Source organism: Rutidosis leptorrhynchoides, chromosome 1 (assembly GCF_046630445.1).
Source record: "Rutidosis leptorrhynchoides isolate AG116_Rl617_1_P2 chromosome 1, CSIRO_AGI_Rlap_v1, whole genome shotgun sequence".
Lineage (NCBI taxonomy): Eukaryota > Viridiplantae > Streptophyta > Magnoliopsida > Asterales > Asteraceae > Rutidosis > Rutidosis leptorrhynchoides.
Genome location: NC_092333.1, coordinates 168,520,437 through 168,539,229, shown reverse-complemented (window position 1 = coordinate 168,539,229; position 18,793 = coordinate 168,520,437). Strand labels below are relative to the sequence as shown.

Sequence of the window (18,793 nt, the reverse complement as noted above, 5' to 3'; positions counted from 1 at the left end):
TTAACCAATTCCTTCTCTTGAATTAGCACTTAAAACGGAGGCTAATGGATCTGTGAACCAGCTTAGCCATTCAATACACACCTTCTTTGCACGACAATTGATCCATTCAAAGCTTCTCGATTGTATATCGGCTAGAATCTTTGAAGGGCTAGGAGGCTTATTTCCAAAAACATGATCGTTTCGGTTTTTCCAAAGAAAATAACTCGAAACCCATACAACCGCCTGCCAAATAGAAGCAACGAGTGGGTTTTTGAATTTCGGGTTAGTAGCTTTTGATAAGTCAGAGATGTCATTAATAAGAAGGTGGTCAAGACGCCACCACTTTTGAATCTTTTCCCAAACATCTTTAGCGACTTTACAAGATATGATAGAATGATGAAGTGTCTCGATATCGTCGTCGCATACCGGACATCTAGTAGAATGAAGATCGACGCCACGTTTGTCAAGTTCGGTTCGGACGGGCAGTTTATTTTGTGATGCTCTCCATATGAAAATACTAACCTTTTGGGGTAAAAAAGGATTAAGAATGGTCGGTTCGGTAGTGGCTCGGGAAGCAACAGACACTTCCCCGATGATTTTCGTAAGGGATTTGGTAGAAAAAATTCCGCTGTTATGATACATCCATTTCCATTCGTCTTTTATTTTTCCCGGAGGTACATAGTTTGATAGTTTTTCAGTGAGATTTGTTAATTCGCTGACAGCTCTCCATTTCGGGTCACCGCTCCACTCCCAGTTAAATTCGACGGAATCTTCAGTCCATTTGACTCTTTCAGCGACCAAACAATTTTTGTTGAGATCCAATCTGTATAATCTTGGAAAAGCAGTACGAAAGCAAACACCTCCACACCATGGTTCGTTCCAAAAGCTTGTCTCCATTCCCTGACCTATAACCTTAACAAACGCGTTAGAGATATCACACCCTAACTTATTTAGGGTGTGTTCAACATTTATAATATTGAACCAAGTTCTTCCGGAGATTTTTTTATTCCCGTTGTTAGGAAGTTGTGAAATGCAACCCAAACCCCCATCTTTTCCATACACACTTTTAATAATTTTAGCCCAAAAAGAGTTGTTAAAATTAAGAAACCTCCACTACCATTTTATTAGTAAAGCGAGATTTTTGATTTTTAGAGATCCGACATTTAAACCGCCATATTCATAGGGTAGCAAGATTTTGTTCCAATTAACCCACGCCATTTTCTTTTGGTCAAAGGAACCCCCCCAAAAAAAATCACGACGCAAACCTTCCAATTCTTTGATGACACCAAGTGGGGCTTTGAAAAGCGAGAAGTAATATAGAGGAAGACTACTTAAGACCGATTTGATTAAAGTGAGTCTTCCTCCAAAAGAGATGGATTTCGCTTTCCAATCCGATAGGCGGTTCTTGAATTTATCGAAAACAGGTTTCCAACTTTTATGTGATTTTAGGTTTTCACCTATCGGGAGCCCGAGATAATTAAAAGGAAAGGAACCCTCCTTGCATCCAAACCAACAGGCTAATAAACTTAATTCATCTTTTGAGGTTCCAATCCCGTAAGCACAACTTTTGTTTAGGTTGATTTTTAGACCCGAGAGGTCTTCAAAACATTTTAAAATTTTTAGGGTGTTTCTCACTTCCAATTTATTCCATTTACCAAAAATAATTGTATCATCGGCATATTGTAAATGGGAAACTACCACTTTATCACGAGCAACCTCAACACCACTTATTAGCTTTTTCTTTATTGCCAAATTAAGGAGATAGTTTAGTCCTTCACTAGCGATAATGAAAAGGAAAGGAGAGAGCGGGTCTCCTTGTCTTACACCTCTTTCCGGAAAAAATTGCTCCGTTGGGGAACCATTGATGAGCACGGAGATAGAGGTGGAAGTAAGACAAGCGTTAATCCATTTGATCCATTTTTCTCCAAAACCCATAAAGCCCAAGATCTTTTTAAGAAAATCCCAATCAAGACAATCGAAGACTTTTTCAAAATCAACTTAAAAAAGAAACTTTTTTGTTTTTTCTCTTTTAAGTCATCTATGGTTTCAAGTGCTACTAAAACACTGTCGAGGATATATCTATCACTAATAAAAGCGCTTTGTTCCTCACCTATTAGCCACGGGACGGTTTTCCTAATTCTATTTGAAAGTATTTTAGCGAGAATTTTATAATAGCTACCAATGAGACTAATGGGTCTAAAGTTAGAAAAGTTTAAAGGGTCGTGCACTTTAGGGATAAGTGTGATAAAGGACGCGTTGCAACCGTTAGAAATAGAGCCAGATTCCCAAAACCAATTAATAGCCTTCAAAAGATCAATTTTGATGATATCCCAAAACTTTGTGGAGAATAGAAAATTAAACCCGTCCGGACCCGGGGCTTTGTTTTTGCCACAGCCCTTTATTACTTCGAGAACCTCAGATTCACTAAACCTAGATTCAAGACTTTCAGCCTTGATTTGATCAATTCTAGGTCCATTCCAGTCATTTAGTTCAAAATTATTTTCTTTTTCTTTTTTTTCGAAAATTTTTTTAAAAGGTCCATTCCAATTATTAGGTTAATTTCTTTGTTAAGAAAAAATCAAAAATAAAAAAAATCTAGGTCACTTAGATGATGTCATTAATCCTAAATATTTTATAATTAAAAACAATTGTACTTATAGTAACTAACTTGATGATGTCATTAAAATAGTTAATTATTTTAAATAAAATTATTAACATGTTAATTGTATAATATATATAGCATTATGTACAACTTTATGATAAAATAGTCTCATGACCATATGTACAATATTTGAAGCAATATGTACAACCTTATGGTAAAACACCTCCATGACCATATGTACAATATTTGAAACATTATATACAACTTTATGATAAAAACCCTATGAACACATGTACAAACTTTAAAGCATATTGTACAGCTTTCATATAATAATTGTATTTTAGTTTCTTAAAAAATAAAATTAAAGAAGCATTTGTTATTATTAATAATTATTATTAAAAATATAAGTACTCAATTTTAGAGCAAACTTTATTATTATTATATTATTATTATTATTATGCAAAATTGAGTCATCTTTACGGGATTAATTATGTTACATATGTATATGAAATACGTGTTTCAATAAAATATTGTAATGTAGCTTTTATGACCAAAAGATAATAATTGTGATAAAAATTGGAACAAGGTGGTGGGAGAATAAATGTAGGTCATTTATTCTGATCAAGTTTCTTAGTCGGAATATGTAGTTTCACAGGTCATTAAACTAAATGACTTTAGCATTTACATTCACTTAATGCTTAAAACATATTATTAAACTGTTTCGTTTAAACAAACCCGTAATTTCACGGGTCATTTTACTAGTAATATTATATTTATATACATCATTGTTATTGGATTAAATTTACATATACCTATTTATATACATCACAACTTTAAATATAAGTCTTTCATGGTCTTATGCAAAACGTAACCTTAGAAGCAAGGTTGCAAAATTCGCTATTCGGGGATTAATCGGTCAGGACTTTGGAATGATTAATCGGCAATTCGGGAATTAATCAGATTGTACTTTATGCAATTAAATATTAAATTTTAAAAATTATATGCGTAAATATAGAAGAAAATCATAAACATAAACATAAATTTTAACATAATTATCTAAATTTGTTCATTTTGTTCAAAAATTATAAATATCTAGTTTAAATACATGTTAAAATGCTGGCCAATTTTGATTTTAACCGACTTTGATTGCCAAATTCGATTTCAAACCATCAATTGACGTTGACCGATTAATTAAAGAGATTTTGGAAAATCGGAACGAAATGCTCTTAAAAATGATTAATCGGGGATTAATCAGCGAGTAATCGGGGTTTTTACAACACTGCTTAGAAGTATAGATGTTATTTGTTTTTCTAAAATTATTTTTGTCTGATGATCACATATATAAAATAATATGTGAATTGAACGTGTGTATACTGCATATTGAAGACACTTTAATTGTTTTAATATCTCATGATATAATTAATAAGTAATAATTAATACTTAGTTATTCTAATAATTATATTTAGTCCTAATATATGAAATTGTTAAGTAACCAAAAGTGTTGAAAAAACTACAATGTGAACATTTTACTCACAAAGTGAATATATTCACAAAAGTTATAATTTGATAACAGTGATTTCAATCATGACATGCTTTCTAATTAGAACTAGTCACTACATCAGCGTCACATCAATTTTTTCTCACCAAGATTAAATATCCTTAACCATAACATTACTTTCTCAAATAAATTGAGACTCACTATATTAATTAATCAAAGAAGTTATAAGTATCAGTGCTAACTATACAAGTAATAAAAACAAAAACTTCCGTCCTCAATTGTGTGGTAAAATGGCACATTGCAAAGCGATGGGTGAGGGCTGAACCCAGGACTAACCCAGGGCTAATTGGTATCATCAGCGCCCTCATGAGGGCTAGCTAGGGTGATGGTGATGATCAAACCGATGTGAGCATTCTAACATTTTAAGCAATTTAATATTAAGAAAAGTAAGGTGGTGTTTGTTTTTTCCACCTTATTATGGCTTATGTCTGCGGGCGGGCAGACATTTTCGTTGAAGACGATTTGTTTTTTTGAAGACAAAAGACAAAATAAGATCTTAAAATATTACAGCTTCATAAATTATAAGACCTTATTTCCTTTTATCTTCCAAATTCACAGAATTCACAGGTACAATTGTTCCAAAACACTAAACACATATTTTCATCTCTAATTTCATGCCACATATCAAGATCTTATCCTTTTATGAACAACCTGAACAAATCAATTTTCATACTTAATTTACATAGTCAAACTCTAATCCACTTGATGAACAACCTAAACAAAATCAAGTGTACTGGGTATCTAATTTGCATCTCCGATTTAGCCTTTAAGTGTACAGATTACCGCTGAAACCCCTGTCAAACCATATTCGGAACCACCATCAAAATCACCTTCGCCGATAAATCTAACTAACTGACCGGATTTGAGATTGCAAGTTCGAAAAAGAATCTTGCAATTAAGGTACGACGGATTTTTTTGGGTTTAATGAGAAAGGAAAGATGAAAGATTGAATAGAATGGGATGAGAAAAAACACAAAACGCAAAACCCACTTTGAAAGTGCAAATGATTTCAAGTGAATTTTTTTTTTTTTTTGAGATGATGCCATGGAAGGTGCTTCTTATGATTTAGAACTAGCTGATACAGATCTAGATTTTCATTAGTGAGTTGTTGGGTTTTTATTGCTTGAAGAAATGGCTGACCAATACACTATTATTATAATTTTTTTTTAGATAAAACAATCAATTTTTTTTAACGGCGATTTTTTTGGCATCGATCATTTTTTTCAAGAACCCTCATCATTTGCACGTAAAACACACGTTCGGGCGGAAACCCGAACCCGATCGACGGTACCCGGGAACACATCCATTCGAGCAGTGGTTCCGGGTAGGGGTCCGTGAACGAATCCGGTAAAACCTCCCTATAGGGTCAATATATACCACCATTATTGATGTTCAATTGGTTTAAAGAAAATCATGTCATCCTTAAGGATCGAACTCATGACCTCTCCCTATCTCATGACACAAAGTACATGAGGATAACCGTTGGGCTATGCCCACAAGTTCTAAATTTTATTAAATTTAAATTTAGCAGACAAAAAAATAAACAGTCTTCAGTGTTCATTCTACAGACGTTCAGGCTACATCTTCTCTACAGACGTGGTTCGTAGATCTTAGATAAAACATCTTAAAAAATAAACACCACCTAAGTGTGAGTGTGTACATGTTTGTAGCAAATATTTAACCATTGAAGATACATATAATTTCAATAGAATCATCTATGCAAGTTTTCAATTAATATTTTACAGTAATATTTAACATACATAATAACTAAAAAAATTATGTAGGTTTCACACAAATTCATAACCTTATAATATGTATACTAGTTTAATACCCGCAGATTCGTGAAATTAAAAAATGTGCTTTCAATATCAAAGTAATTAAATTAAATGAGGCAACAAATAATTTGACAAGTATTTTAAGATAATTTTTTTACACGCGAAAGAAGAATCATGATTATGAAAAATTATACTCTCATGAACATCTTTTGTAATTTGGAACATCCACCAAGGCAACACAATAAAATTAAAAACTAACGTTTGCTTCAACGGTATCAAGCCTCAGTGTGGAAGAGCCCGCGATTAGTTTTCAAGCAACCCGGGTTCAATTCCTGGGGGCGGAAGGTTTTCTCTCCAATTTCCTGCGATTAGTTGCCAAGCAACTCAGGTCCCGCGATTAGTTGCCAAGCAACCCGGGTAGGAGTTTCCTTCTAGCGTGTGTGGGTGCAAACGATGAGGTTCGTTGAAATAAATGATCCGTTGATGCAAATTCGCCGTTCAAAAAAATAAAAATAAAATAAAATTAAAGAGTATATAGTGACTTGTAGATATCTCTATGTCTATGTATTATTTGAACCCAAAAGATATAGGATGCATTTATGAAATAGGCCAGAAAGCAAAATGTAAAACCTTCTTACTACAATGATTTGTCAAAAGACATAAGTTTGTCTAAGTTCAATTTCAATAGTTACACAAGTTTGGTCAAAAAAACAATATTTGATTCCTTACTCCTTAGGGCCAGAGTACGTGAGACTTACAACCAGAGGTGAAACTAGGATTTTTTTCACTGGAGGCAAAAAATAAAAATTTAAACCGTAGCAATTTTTTGGACAAAATTTGAAGATTTTGGAGCAAAAGTTGAAAATTTTGGGGCAAAATTTGAAGATTTTAAGGCAAAAGTTGAAGAATTTGGTGCAAAAGTTGAATGTTTTGGTGCAAAATTTGTAGGTTTGGGGGGCAAAAAAAAAAATCCACCGGGTGCAAAGTCGAAAAACCCAAAATTTTTGCACTGAAAAAAAAATTCACTGGGGGCGGCCGTCCCCCTCTGCCCCTACACACTTTCGGCCCCTGCTTACAACGTAAAACATACCTTTGGGACAGACAATATTTCAGAAACCAGAAAAATATGGACAAACTATATATATATATATATATATATATATATATATATATATATATATATATATATATATATATATATATATATATATATATATATATATATATATATATATATATATATATATATATATATATATTATTTTGTAAGCTTATAACTACCTTTAGTGGCCTAGTTCTTGACTGTAGACTACTAATAAGTATATAGAGAAAATATGAGAGAATATATTTAGTGTGTGTTTTATAAACTCATAATACACATATTTATACTCAAAAAATCTACTATACAATATCTATAATAATAATAAAATTAACGTCCAATTTAACTTTTATAACACTCCCCCTTGGATGACAATTTTATTAGAGAATAACTAGTACTGCCTCGTTAAAAATCTTGCTAAAGAAAACCCATTGGGATAAAACTTTAGCTAAGGGAAAAAGAGTGCAGCATAGAGTTGACTCCCCCTCAAGTAGGCAACGCCTGAATTGTTACATCTTCTGAACATGCCTCATGCCAATATTATGAATGTGTGTTCTGAAAATAGCAGTTAGAAGTGCTTTGGTGAAAAGGTCAGCAGAGTTTTTGCTGGACTGAACATATCTCATTTCAATCTGGTTGTCCTTAATGAGATTTTGAGTGTATGAGAAGAATCTATGAGGTATGTGTTTTGTTCGGTCACTTTTGATATACCCTTCTTTTATCTGTGTTATGCAAGCTACATTATCTTCATAGATAGTTGTTGGACTTTTATCGCGTTCTAGTCCACAAGAATCAGTAATGAGTTGTGTCATTGATCTCAACCAAAAACATTCCCGAGTAGCTTCATGTAATGCAATCACTTCGGCATGATTTGATGATGTTGCAACAAGTGTTTGTTTTTGAGAACGCCATGATATTGCGGTACCTCCATTTAGGAATACATATCCATTTTGATAATTAGCTTTATGTGGATCAGATAAATAACCTGCATCTGCATAACCAACCAAATCTTGTTTCGATTCGTTAGAATAAAATAATCCTAAATCAGTAGTTCCTCGAAGGTATCGAAATATGTGTTTGATCCCATTTCAGTGTCTTTTGGTAGGAGCTGAGCTGAACCTTGCCAACAAATTAACTGCAAAAGAAATGTCAGGTCTTGTACAATTTGTAAGATACATAAGAGCTCCAATTGCACTAAGATATGGTACTTCTGATCCTAGGATGTCTTCATGATCTTCACAGGGACGAAATGGATCAGTGTCAACATTAAGTGATATAACAACCATAGGAGTACTTAATGGTTTTGCCTTGTCCATATTAAAACGTTTTAAAATCTTTTCAGTATATGTTGTTTGATGTACAAGTAAACCATTAGGCATATGTTCAATTTGTAAACCAAGGCAATACTTGGTTTTTCCGAGATCTTTCATTTTCAGATTCTTTCTTTAGAAGTTGAATGGCTTCATGGATCTCTTTATTTGTACCTATGATATTAAGACCATTGACATAAATAACTACGATATATATCTGGTCATTGTTTTCATAATTAAAACACATGTGCAAATAAGTTTATATGTATACACTTTTCTTATCAAGTAATCACTTAATCCGTTATACTATTGTATCAACCCATATAAAAATCTTTGTGATTCAATGGAATACATTTCTTTAGGTTTTGCATTAGATGTTTCTGATACCTTAAACCCTTCAGGTATATTCATATATATCACTATCAAGTGATCCATATAGATAAGTAGTAACAACATCCATGAGATGCATTTAAGTAACTACCAGGTTGATTAAGTATCTAATAAGTAATTGTATCCATTACATAAGGATAAGTTTTTCTCATAATTCATTTCTGGTCTTTGTGGGAAACCTTGAGTTACAAGTCTAGTTTTGCCTTGTATCTTCATTTGCACATTTCTTTTTCGGATAAAAATTCATTTATATCCCATACGTTTCACATCTTTAAAAGTGATAACGATTGATCCGAAAACTTTTCTTTTATTGAGTGATTCTAATTCAGCTCGTATTGCTCCTTTCTGTTGAGCTCAATCATGTCTATTTTGATATTCAATGACAGATTTTGGTTCCAGATCATCATCTTTATTCATGATGTCATTGTAACATTATATGAAAATATCACATCAAGATTTTTCATTTCATTTCGGTTCCATAATATTGCATAATTTATTGCAATTCATGTATTTACATTTATCAATATCCTCTGCAGAAGGAATATTGATTTGTGGTTCTTCTTGAACACTTTTTTTTACCTCGTTATCAGCTGATTTTTCTTTTCTAGGATTTTTATCTTTTGAACCAATTTGTCTTCCACGTTTCAGACGTGGCGAAGACTCATGAGTGACATTATTGCCAGCTTTTGGAATTTCAATTCTAGCTTAAGCATTTACTGCTGGTATATATGATTTAGTCACTCTTTTTGTATCTTTAAATGCATAAAGTAATTAATTTGCAAGTTCTTGCATATGCATTATTTTTGAACTTTCATTTCGCATTCTTTTGTGCGAGTTCTATATATCTTAATTGATGTTCACATAATGAAGCATCTTTTTATTTATTTTTCATTTCTCCCCCTAATATAGGGAACAATGTTTCATTAAAGTGACAATCAGCAAAATGTGCTGTAAAACGTCACCCGTTATGGGTTCAATATATCTTATGATTGAAGATGTTTCATATCCAACACATATTTCCATCCTTCTTTGAGGAATCATTTATTGTGGTGGTGCAATTAAAAATACACTGCACAACCAAATGTTCTAAAATGGAAAATATTTGGCTCTCGACCAAAATTAAGTTGGTAATGGAGAATATTTATGACTTGCACTTGGTTTAATGCGAATTAATGTCGCATCATGTAATTTTACATGTCCCCATATAAATATTGAGAGTTTTGTACTCATTTCCAATTGTCTAGTTATTAGCTGCAAGCGTTTATCTATTGATTTAGCTAAACCAATTTTGTGTATGCACATGAGTAACTGGATGTTCAACAACAATCCCTGTAGACATATAATAATTGATGATGTAGCGTGAGGGTACGAAATAGTATTATTTTTACTACAAAATATGACACAAGTTTTATTAATTTACCGATGGGATATACCTAAACCTTGCTACAACATTATAGGCAGTGTACCTAATCGTAGAGTAGTGTAGTTTTTAGTAAATCCGGTTCGTTCCACAGGGAGCTAGTGATTAAGTACTATATTTTTATAAAACTATATTTATATATATATATATATATATATATATATATATATATATATATATATATATATATATATATATATATATAAGTAGTAATATTATTATAAAAGGGGGTTTTTTACCGTATAATGACCGGTTTGTCGATTTTATATTTTTAAGCGTAAAGATAAATGACAATAATTAAAGTGCGTAAAATATATAAATGACGATAAATAAAATAACAATAAATAAAATTGCGATAGAATATGAAATAAAAGGATTATGCTTATTTAAACTTCCGTAATCATGATGTTTAACGTTTTGATTTTAATTAATTGTTACTCGGGTTAATTGTCCTTTGTCATGGTTTATTTGATACCTATCTGGTTTTTATCCATAATAGTCCATCGGTCATAAATATAAAGTGCGAGTGTCCTCGTCAAATTACCCTTATACCCGAAGTCAAATATTCCAACTAATTAAGGATTTAAACTGTGACGCAGTTATCACTTCTGTCAACAATTAAACCAGTTATCACTGTATGTAATCTACCCCTATTTTGATTAGATATGAATATTAATTTACCCACTTGATCAGTTTGAATAATCAATTACCCAACCCGAATAATTAATTAAATGATTATAATAGATTCCATATGAACGTCACTAAATAGGACAACCATAATCATTATTAATTATTAGGATAATTAATTTGAAGATAGGTTCGAGAGACTCCAATGAGTTGTCACTCAATTAGACAATACCCCCCATCTATTAATAGTCAATAGTCCAATTTCCACAAGTGTCGGTCTTTTGCCCAAACCTTAATTATGGTACAAAATCCAATAACCCCGTCTTAATATTTAGTCAAACATCACGATTACTTCGGCTTAAATAAGCATAATAATAACTTAGTTACGAGACATTAATTTAAAAAGGAAGAACATAACTTACAGTGATTATTAATCGTGTAGCGTTACACGGACAGAGTTTCGACTTTAAAACCCGTAAAACATCCTTACAATAACCCAATTATTATTAAGCTTAAACTAAAATTAAAATTATAATTAAAAAATATATATATATTACATGTAAAGAGAAAGAAAGAAGAAAAGGTGTTCTTTTCATTACACCGTGAATTTCATTTTATAGACAATTGGTGATTTGAAATTTTCACTTATGACCCCTTAACTATGCTCAATTAACAACTTTTTATTATTTATTATTATTCTTATTATGAATTATTTAAATATTATATTATATTCTTGAGCATAGTTAACTTGTAATTTTAGCTCCGTTGCGTCGAGCGTTGAAAGTTGGTTCATGTCTCGGTTCTGAATTTTCGAACGTCCTTGCGTACAATTTAATATCTTGTACTTTGCGTTTTGTAACTTGTACTCTTGTCATTTTTAGACGTTTCTCATCAATAATTTGAACCACTTGGATTGTATCTTGTACATTTGAGCTTTTTGGACGTTTGCGTCTTCAAATCTTCGTTTTCGCCTTTTGTCTTCGCACTTATTTATTTAAACAATTACAATGAAAATATAATACAATTACATATGAAAACCTATTATTTAGGAGGGATATTGCTATGAAATATATGTTCCTTTTTAGCCTTATCAAATATCCCCACACTTGAGCGTTGCTTGTCCTCAAGCAATACAGAACTTGAAATAAAAACATACATGAATCACTTTTTTATTCATCACACTTTGTACATCAGTGATTTTGATATGGTGGTATAAACAATGATAGTAACGATAGAACCATGGTTAAAGGTGGGTGTGTCATCCACAGTTGCCTCGGGTTTAGGTCAACGACACTTGCAATCAAATAGCCGATTTACTTTCGGTTTCCAAAGCAAAGTGCACATTTGAAAGGTGGTTTACAGTCCCACATGACTATGAAAATGTAGATCCTTAAGGAAATTGGATCTTTATGAAAACATTTGATCTTTTTGAAAATTTAATCTAGCTTTTACCCTAGATAAGTTTTCCGGAATAACCCTTCACTGGTGTTTGCAAAATATTTTTGTGGGTTGTGTGAGTTTCAGATTTGAAAATTTTAGCTCAACACTTGTGGTTTTGTGTTACCCACTTGCTAACCTTGTATTAGGAAAGCAACACGTCCAGTTTACTTGTCCCGTATATTACCTTTCGGCAAAATACCGTCCGGTTGTAAAGGAAAGCGATGAACAAGAAACTGTTAAGGCAATGTCCCGTGACATGCTTTTAATTATGGTCCAAAAACGTGTCGGATGCTTTTACTATCCTTTGTAGGAGCAATAGTAAAGATCATCCTATGATTTTTCGGTCTGGCACAAGGTCCTGTCTCCGACCATGCTATGCAACCACCGTTTCTTACGGTTGACACCCGATTTGGTTCAGGTGACCTAATAAATTCTGATAAATTCTCAGGATTTTACGTTCAATGGTAATGAACGCATTGAAAATAGGTTTTCAGAAAATAAATCGGTTTTATTTTTGATCAAAATATTTTCTCGTTCAAGCTCGAGTTTAGATATCATTGAATTCCATGAGTTTGTAATTCTCAATCTTTAAGGTCAATCTCTAGGATTGAGTAATATCAGTCTTAAAAGCTGATTTTTGATCTTTAAGGAGATTATCCTTTCTGGGGATTTGATTCATTAGTCTTATCAAGCTAATTTGCACGGTGCCCCCCATTGTACGAGATAAATCCTTCTCATGGTTAGGATAAATCTGACCACTTGACGACCCTGTTTGATGCTGAGGTCCGTGAATTTCCTGCTGATTTTAGCGATGACTTTTCTAGATTTTTCGTCAACCTACAGCTGGTCTGGACGACAACTTCTTGACCTAAATCAAGAAGCGCGTGTCTTTTTCGGAAGACTTTACTTCCTTTTAATGATGGAATTGATTCATCGTGTAGATCCATCTTTCTTTAAAATATATTACAGTAAACCGGGTAAAACTGATTAGTATCGTCCAAAGCAAAAGTACCTGCAATAATTCTTATACAAAAATGTGATAGATAGTTTTTAATTGAATAACTTGGTACATTCTCCCCACACTTAGCTTTTATTTATTCTTTTCTTTGCCTTTTTATTCTCTTCTATCCCATTTTAAATGAATTCAAGCGTTTTGGGTTGTTTCTCAATTTATGTCCTCGAGGTAACAATAATTTCGGCATTAACACCTAGTTTTATCGTTCATAAATATGTATAAACATGATTTTGAATTCATTTAGTTGAAATTTTTTCAAATTTTCACAAAATTTGGCAATTAAAATAAGTGTTAACCCGAAAGAATTTATAACCCTTCCCCACACTTGAGATCTTGCAATGCCCTCATTTGCAAGAAATCAGTAAAAATTTAAATTCATGAGGGTGATTAGTGTAGAAAAATGATTAAAAATACCAAGTTTGCAAACATATTGTTGTTATTTCACATTTGATATTTTGTTTCTTGTCGTCAAAATTAGTACCTTTTTCTGAACTTAATGACAGTCTTTGAAAGTGCGTTGTTTTACCCTGTTTTGTATATAACATAAAATACAAACATACATAATTTTAAAGTTGGGTATATTACCCCACGTTCAAAAATTTATAAAATCTAATATTTTTTTTTGGCATACTTTAAATCAATTAAATTAAAAATAATGATAACAAAATTTCTCGTCCCGCCCTCGGTTAAAGTAATTTCGGTTCAACTACCTAATCTTCAACTCACGACGAATTTTAGAAATCATTTTTTACTTAATGAAATAAAGTAAATTTTGTTTTTAAATTCACACAAAACTTAAATTTAAAAAGCATATTAATTTCATATAAAAGCTACAAAATAAAAAAAAAAATCAGAATGGGGGGAGAAAACTAGTTCTTTAGTGTCTGCTAGCGGAAAATACCAATCGGATTCCATTCTCGGAACTACACGAGAACAGAACAACTAACTCTATAGAGCATTTTCTTTTTAGAACACTTGAATCTCCCCACACTTAGGTAGCTGTGGTGTCGAAATTGTGAATAACTTCATCGTCAATTTCTCTTGGACCATAATCAACTTGCATATCTATGACTTTTTTTTTTAAGCCATTGGTCGGATTCCTGTGTAATATCCACAATTTCAACTAGTTTCGCCTTTTCTTTAGGCGATAGATTGGATACTAACCGGTTACATAACTTAGAGTTCCCCTTGGTTCTAGCATCGCGAATCCGTTTAATAAGTTTCTTCATTGAACTATTAATAACGGGAAATTTTAATTTCGTATCAATAACGGGGTTCTTTGTTATCAGGTCATCATTAGGTGTTACTTCATTTTCCCCACACTTAGGCGTTTTATTATTGTTAAGCACTACCGTTGGAGTTGGTAAAACAACATGGTTCTTACCAATCGTTTCCGCTGGTTCAACGGTTTTGGTTGGTGGAGATTTAGACTTTCGAATCATAAAGGTGATCGATTTCTCATCATTACTAAGTGTCATTCTACCCTTTCTTACATCAAATAACGCCCCGGTGAACGCTAAGAATGGTCGACCTAAAATTAGAGGAACGTTTGAGTCCTCTTCTATGTCAATGACAATGAATTCGACTAGAAAGGTTAAATTACCTACTTGAACGGGTAGGTTGTCAGCAATTTCAACTGGGTGCTTAATGGTTTGATCAAGGAGTCGAACACTCATATCCGTTGGAGTTAACTCACCTACACCTAATCTCTTATATAATGAAAGAGGCATAACACTCACACTTGAACCTAAATCTGCTAGTGCATCATACATGACACCGTCACTAAGTAGACAAGGAACAATAAATTCACCCGGATCACCTACCCTATGTGGAGGATTTTGAAATGTCCCGTTCTTATTGATTAAAAACGTTCCATATTAATTGATTTCGTTGCGAGGTTTTGACCTCTATATGAGACGTTTTTCAAAGACTGCATTCATTTTAAAACAAACCATAACCTTTATTTCATAAATAAAGGTTTAAAAAGCTTTACGTAGATTATCAAATAATGATAATCTAAAATATCCTGTTTACACACGACCATTACATAATGGTTTACAATACAAATATGTTACATCGAAATCAGTTTCTTGAATGCAGTTTTTACACAATATCATTCAAACATGGACTCCAAATCTTGTCCTTATTTTAGTATGCAACAGCGGAAGCTCTTAGTATTCACCTGAGAATAAACATGCTTTAAACGTCAACAAAAATGTTGGTGAGTTATAGGTTTAACCTATATATATCAAATCGTAACAATAGACCACAAGATTTCATATTTCAATACACATCCCATACATAGAGATAAAAATCATTCATATGGTGAACACCTGGTAACCGACATTAACAAGATGCATATATAAGAATATCCCCATCATTCCGGGACACCCTTCGGATATGATATAAATTTCGAAGTACTAAAGCATCCGGTACTTTGGATGGGGCTTGTTGGGCCCGATAGATCTATCTTTAGGATTCGCGTCAATTAGGGTGTCTGTTCCCTAATTCTTAGATTATCAGACTTAATAAAAAGGGGCATATTCGATGTAGCGACCCGACCAAATCATGTTTGACGGCGCCGTCTACTTAGGTCCCGTTACGTGGTCATAAGTCTTTAAGACAAAGTTTGACCAAAATATGTCGCCTTCATTTCAAAATAAAGATTGTTCCCAAAGTTTACAAGAATTGTTCAACCAATAGTTAAGTTACAACGTTATAATACGAATGAAATCTAGGCGACACGGTTTAAAGTAAAGTCAAAGACGCTCCATGAAATGCACATATACTCGACATCCAATGCAAGTATCAAATAATGAGCGGAAGCATGTATCATGTATCGTTCAAGGACCTGAGAAAAACATAGAAATCTGTCAACGAAAACGTTGGTGAAATCATAGGTTTAAGTAAGTAAGTACAAGTGAACCACAAGATTTGCATCAATGAAATAATAGTAATACATTCCAAAAGTTTGTTTCACGAGCACCCAATTATCAAAGCTTAACATTCCTTCCATTGTATACCCCATCACTTAGTGCTAGAACAAACACTGATTCTCGAAAATATATTTCATCCGTAGACGGTAGCGAACCGTCAAAGATGAGGGTTGTCAACCCATATGGCCATATAACATAAGTTCTCGCTTACACCCGGCAAGTGTAACTAATGATAATCGAATTGAGGATTTTTGTTCTAAACTCGTATGTAGAATGTTTGTTTTCCCGTTCTTGTGTTCACTTAGTTCAAAAGAATCGTTTATGTTTTCTCATCCCAAATATAAGTTCAAAAAGAGTAAAAGTGGGACTATGATCTCACCTTGAGTGCACGAGTAGTAAAGTACTTCAACAAGTAGACGCGTGCAAAGACAAAGCTAGTCTTGACCTAAACATATAGGTTGTATCAATAACGGTAAACACGATAGGTCAAAGATGTTCAATTAGTCCTATGGCTCGTTAAGACTCGATCATAATAGCATGTGAATCAAATTGTCATGTTTCATGCAAGGTACAAGTATAAAAACATGTTAGAACGATTGCACAAATATTTGGTTAAGTTTGATTAAAAGTCAAACTTTGGTCGGTCAAAGTCAACGAAAGTCAACACGTTCGGGTCGGGTTCCGAACTATTTTTCTGAGGTTTTTAATCATATATGAACATGTTAGAACAAGTTTCATGTGAATCGGAGGTCCGTAGTATGCCAAACATTTTCCATAAAATGGACACCGGAGACAGAAGCTGGGCACGGCTTATGCCGCGCCGCGGCACCCTTCTGTCGCGCCACGACAATAGGCGGGTGCTGGTGCCTGGTCTGTTTCACTTGTCCAACTTGATCCAAACTTCAAATAAGCATAAAACGCAAACCACAAACACTTAGGACTCGCACCTTATATCGTTGGAAAGCTCTTTTGACATAGAATGCAACTAAACACAATTTAACACTCAAAAACCTCATTTGTAACAACCGAGTTTTCCAACCAAGTGATCATTCAATGCCCACATTAATGCTTCAAACTCACCAATGCACATTTAATGATTTGGGCATTCAATGCATACATGTGACATGCCATTTTGTAGGTAATGGAGCATACAATACAACTAACAACTTACTAACAACAATTCATGGCAATCAACGCATCAAATAATCACTTCAAGTTCTTCAAACCCTAACTCAATTCCACCAAAAATCAATAATCAAGCTCATGAAGTTTTCTAAGGCAACCTACACATCAAATTGAAGCTAGTGATGCTAGTAACACAATTAAAACATCAACTTTCAACATCTAACAACATATGATCATCCAAAATTCAAGAACAACACACCAAAATTCAAGTTCATGCTAGTTACACTAAAACAACGAGATCGAGCATATAAATCATATATTCATGTTAGACTTGAGCCATAGACACTAATCAACACTTTTATAAGTTAAAAACATCAAGAACACAAAATCTAGTGATTTTAGAAAGTTACCCAAATGAGATGAAGTTGGTACTAAAATGAAGAGGATGAAGAGAGGATCACGAATATGTAATTTATTTGGTTGCTGGCTCCCTAATCCGGATTTAGATGATGAATGAATGAGAAAGGAAATTGGGTGTGTTCTTGCTAGAGAGAAAGAGAGAGAGATAGGGAGATGGTAATGAATGGGTGAAAGGGGTTTGACCCTTTGACCTAGTCAAGGGTTTGATCCCTTGTCAAGTTTAGTCCCTCAACTTTCGTTCGGGTGCGGGAATTACCTAAACGAGATAATTTAAAACGCGTATCAACGGGAGATGTTATAAACATATAACGGACTTTATATTAGTATAACGGAAAAATAAATGGAAAAAGGCGGGATGTTACATTACCTACTCCTTAAAAGAAATTTCGTCCCGAAATTTAAGTAGGCGTAGTAGTCGTTGTTTCTTCCTCGAGATCTTGCGTTTCCGAATTCACGAATAGATGAGGATACTTCCTTTGCATTTGATCTTGTCTTTCCCAAGTAAACTCGGGTCCCATTTTGGCGTTCCAACGGACTTTAACAATCGGGATTCGGCTTTGTTTCAATGTCTTGACGGAGGTGTCCACAATTTCAACCGGTTCCTCCACAAAATGAAATTTGTCATCAATAGTAAGTTCTTCGAGAGGGATGACGATATCGGGTTCGGCAAGACACTTTTTCAAGTTAGATACATGGAAGGTAGGATGAACGGAGTTCAATTGAGGCGGAAGATCTAAACGATACGCAACGGTTCCAATACGCTCCAAGATTTCGAAAGGACCAATATACCGCGGATTTAGCTTCCCGCGTTTCCCAAAACGGATTACACCCTTCCAAGGTGCGACTTTTAACATTACTCGGTCACCGACTTGAAATTCAAGATCGTTGCGTCGTTTGTCGGTATAGCTCTTTTGACGACTTCGGGCCGTCCTAAGCCTATCTCGGATTTGAACGATTTTCTCGGTAGTTTCGTGAATGAGTTCGGGTCCGGTGATTTGCACGTCGCCTACCTCGGCCCAACAAAGAGGTGAACGACATTTGCGGCCATATAGCGCTTCAAAGGGTGCGGCTTTAATACTCGCGTGATAACTATTGTT

General features: G+C 33.7%; 1 protein-coding gene across 1 annotated transcript; it reads right to left on the bottom strand.

Annotated features, from left to right (window-relative positions):
- LOC139891365 (uncharacterized) lies at positions 1 to 876 on the bottom strand. Its single transcript, XM_071874332.1, has one exon. It carries the CDS (start codon positions 874 to 876, stop codon positions 1 to 3), a length of 876 nt encoding a protein of 291 aa, XP_071730433.1.
- Positions 877 to 18,793: the final 17,917 nt, after the last annotated feature.

Bases quoted from the DNA above. Each gene is read 5' to 3' on its own strand.
- LOC139891365 (XM_071874332.1), bottom strand. From the start codon at position 876: ATGGAGACAAGCTTTTGGAACGAACCATGGTGTGGAGGTGTTTGCTTT.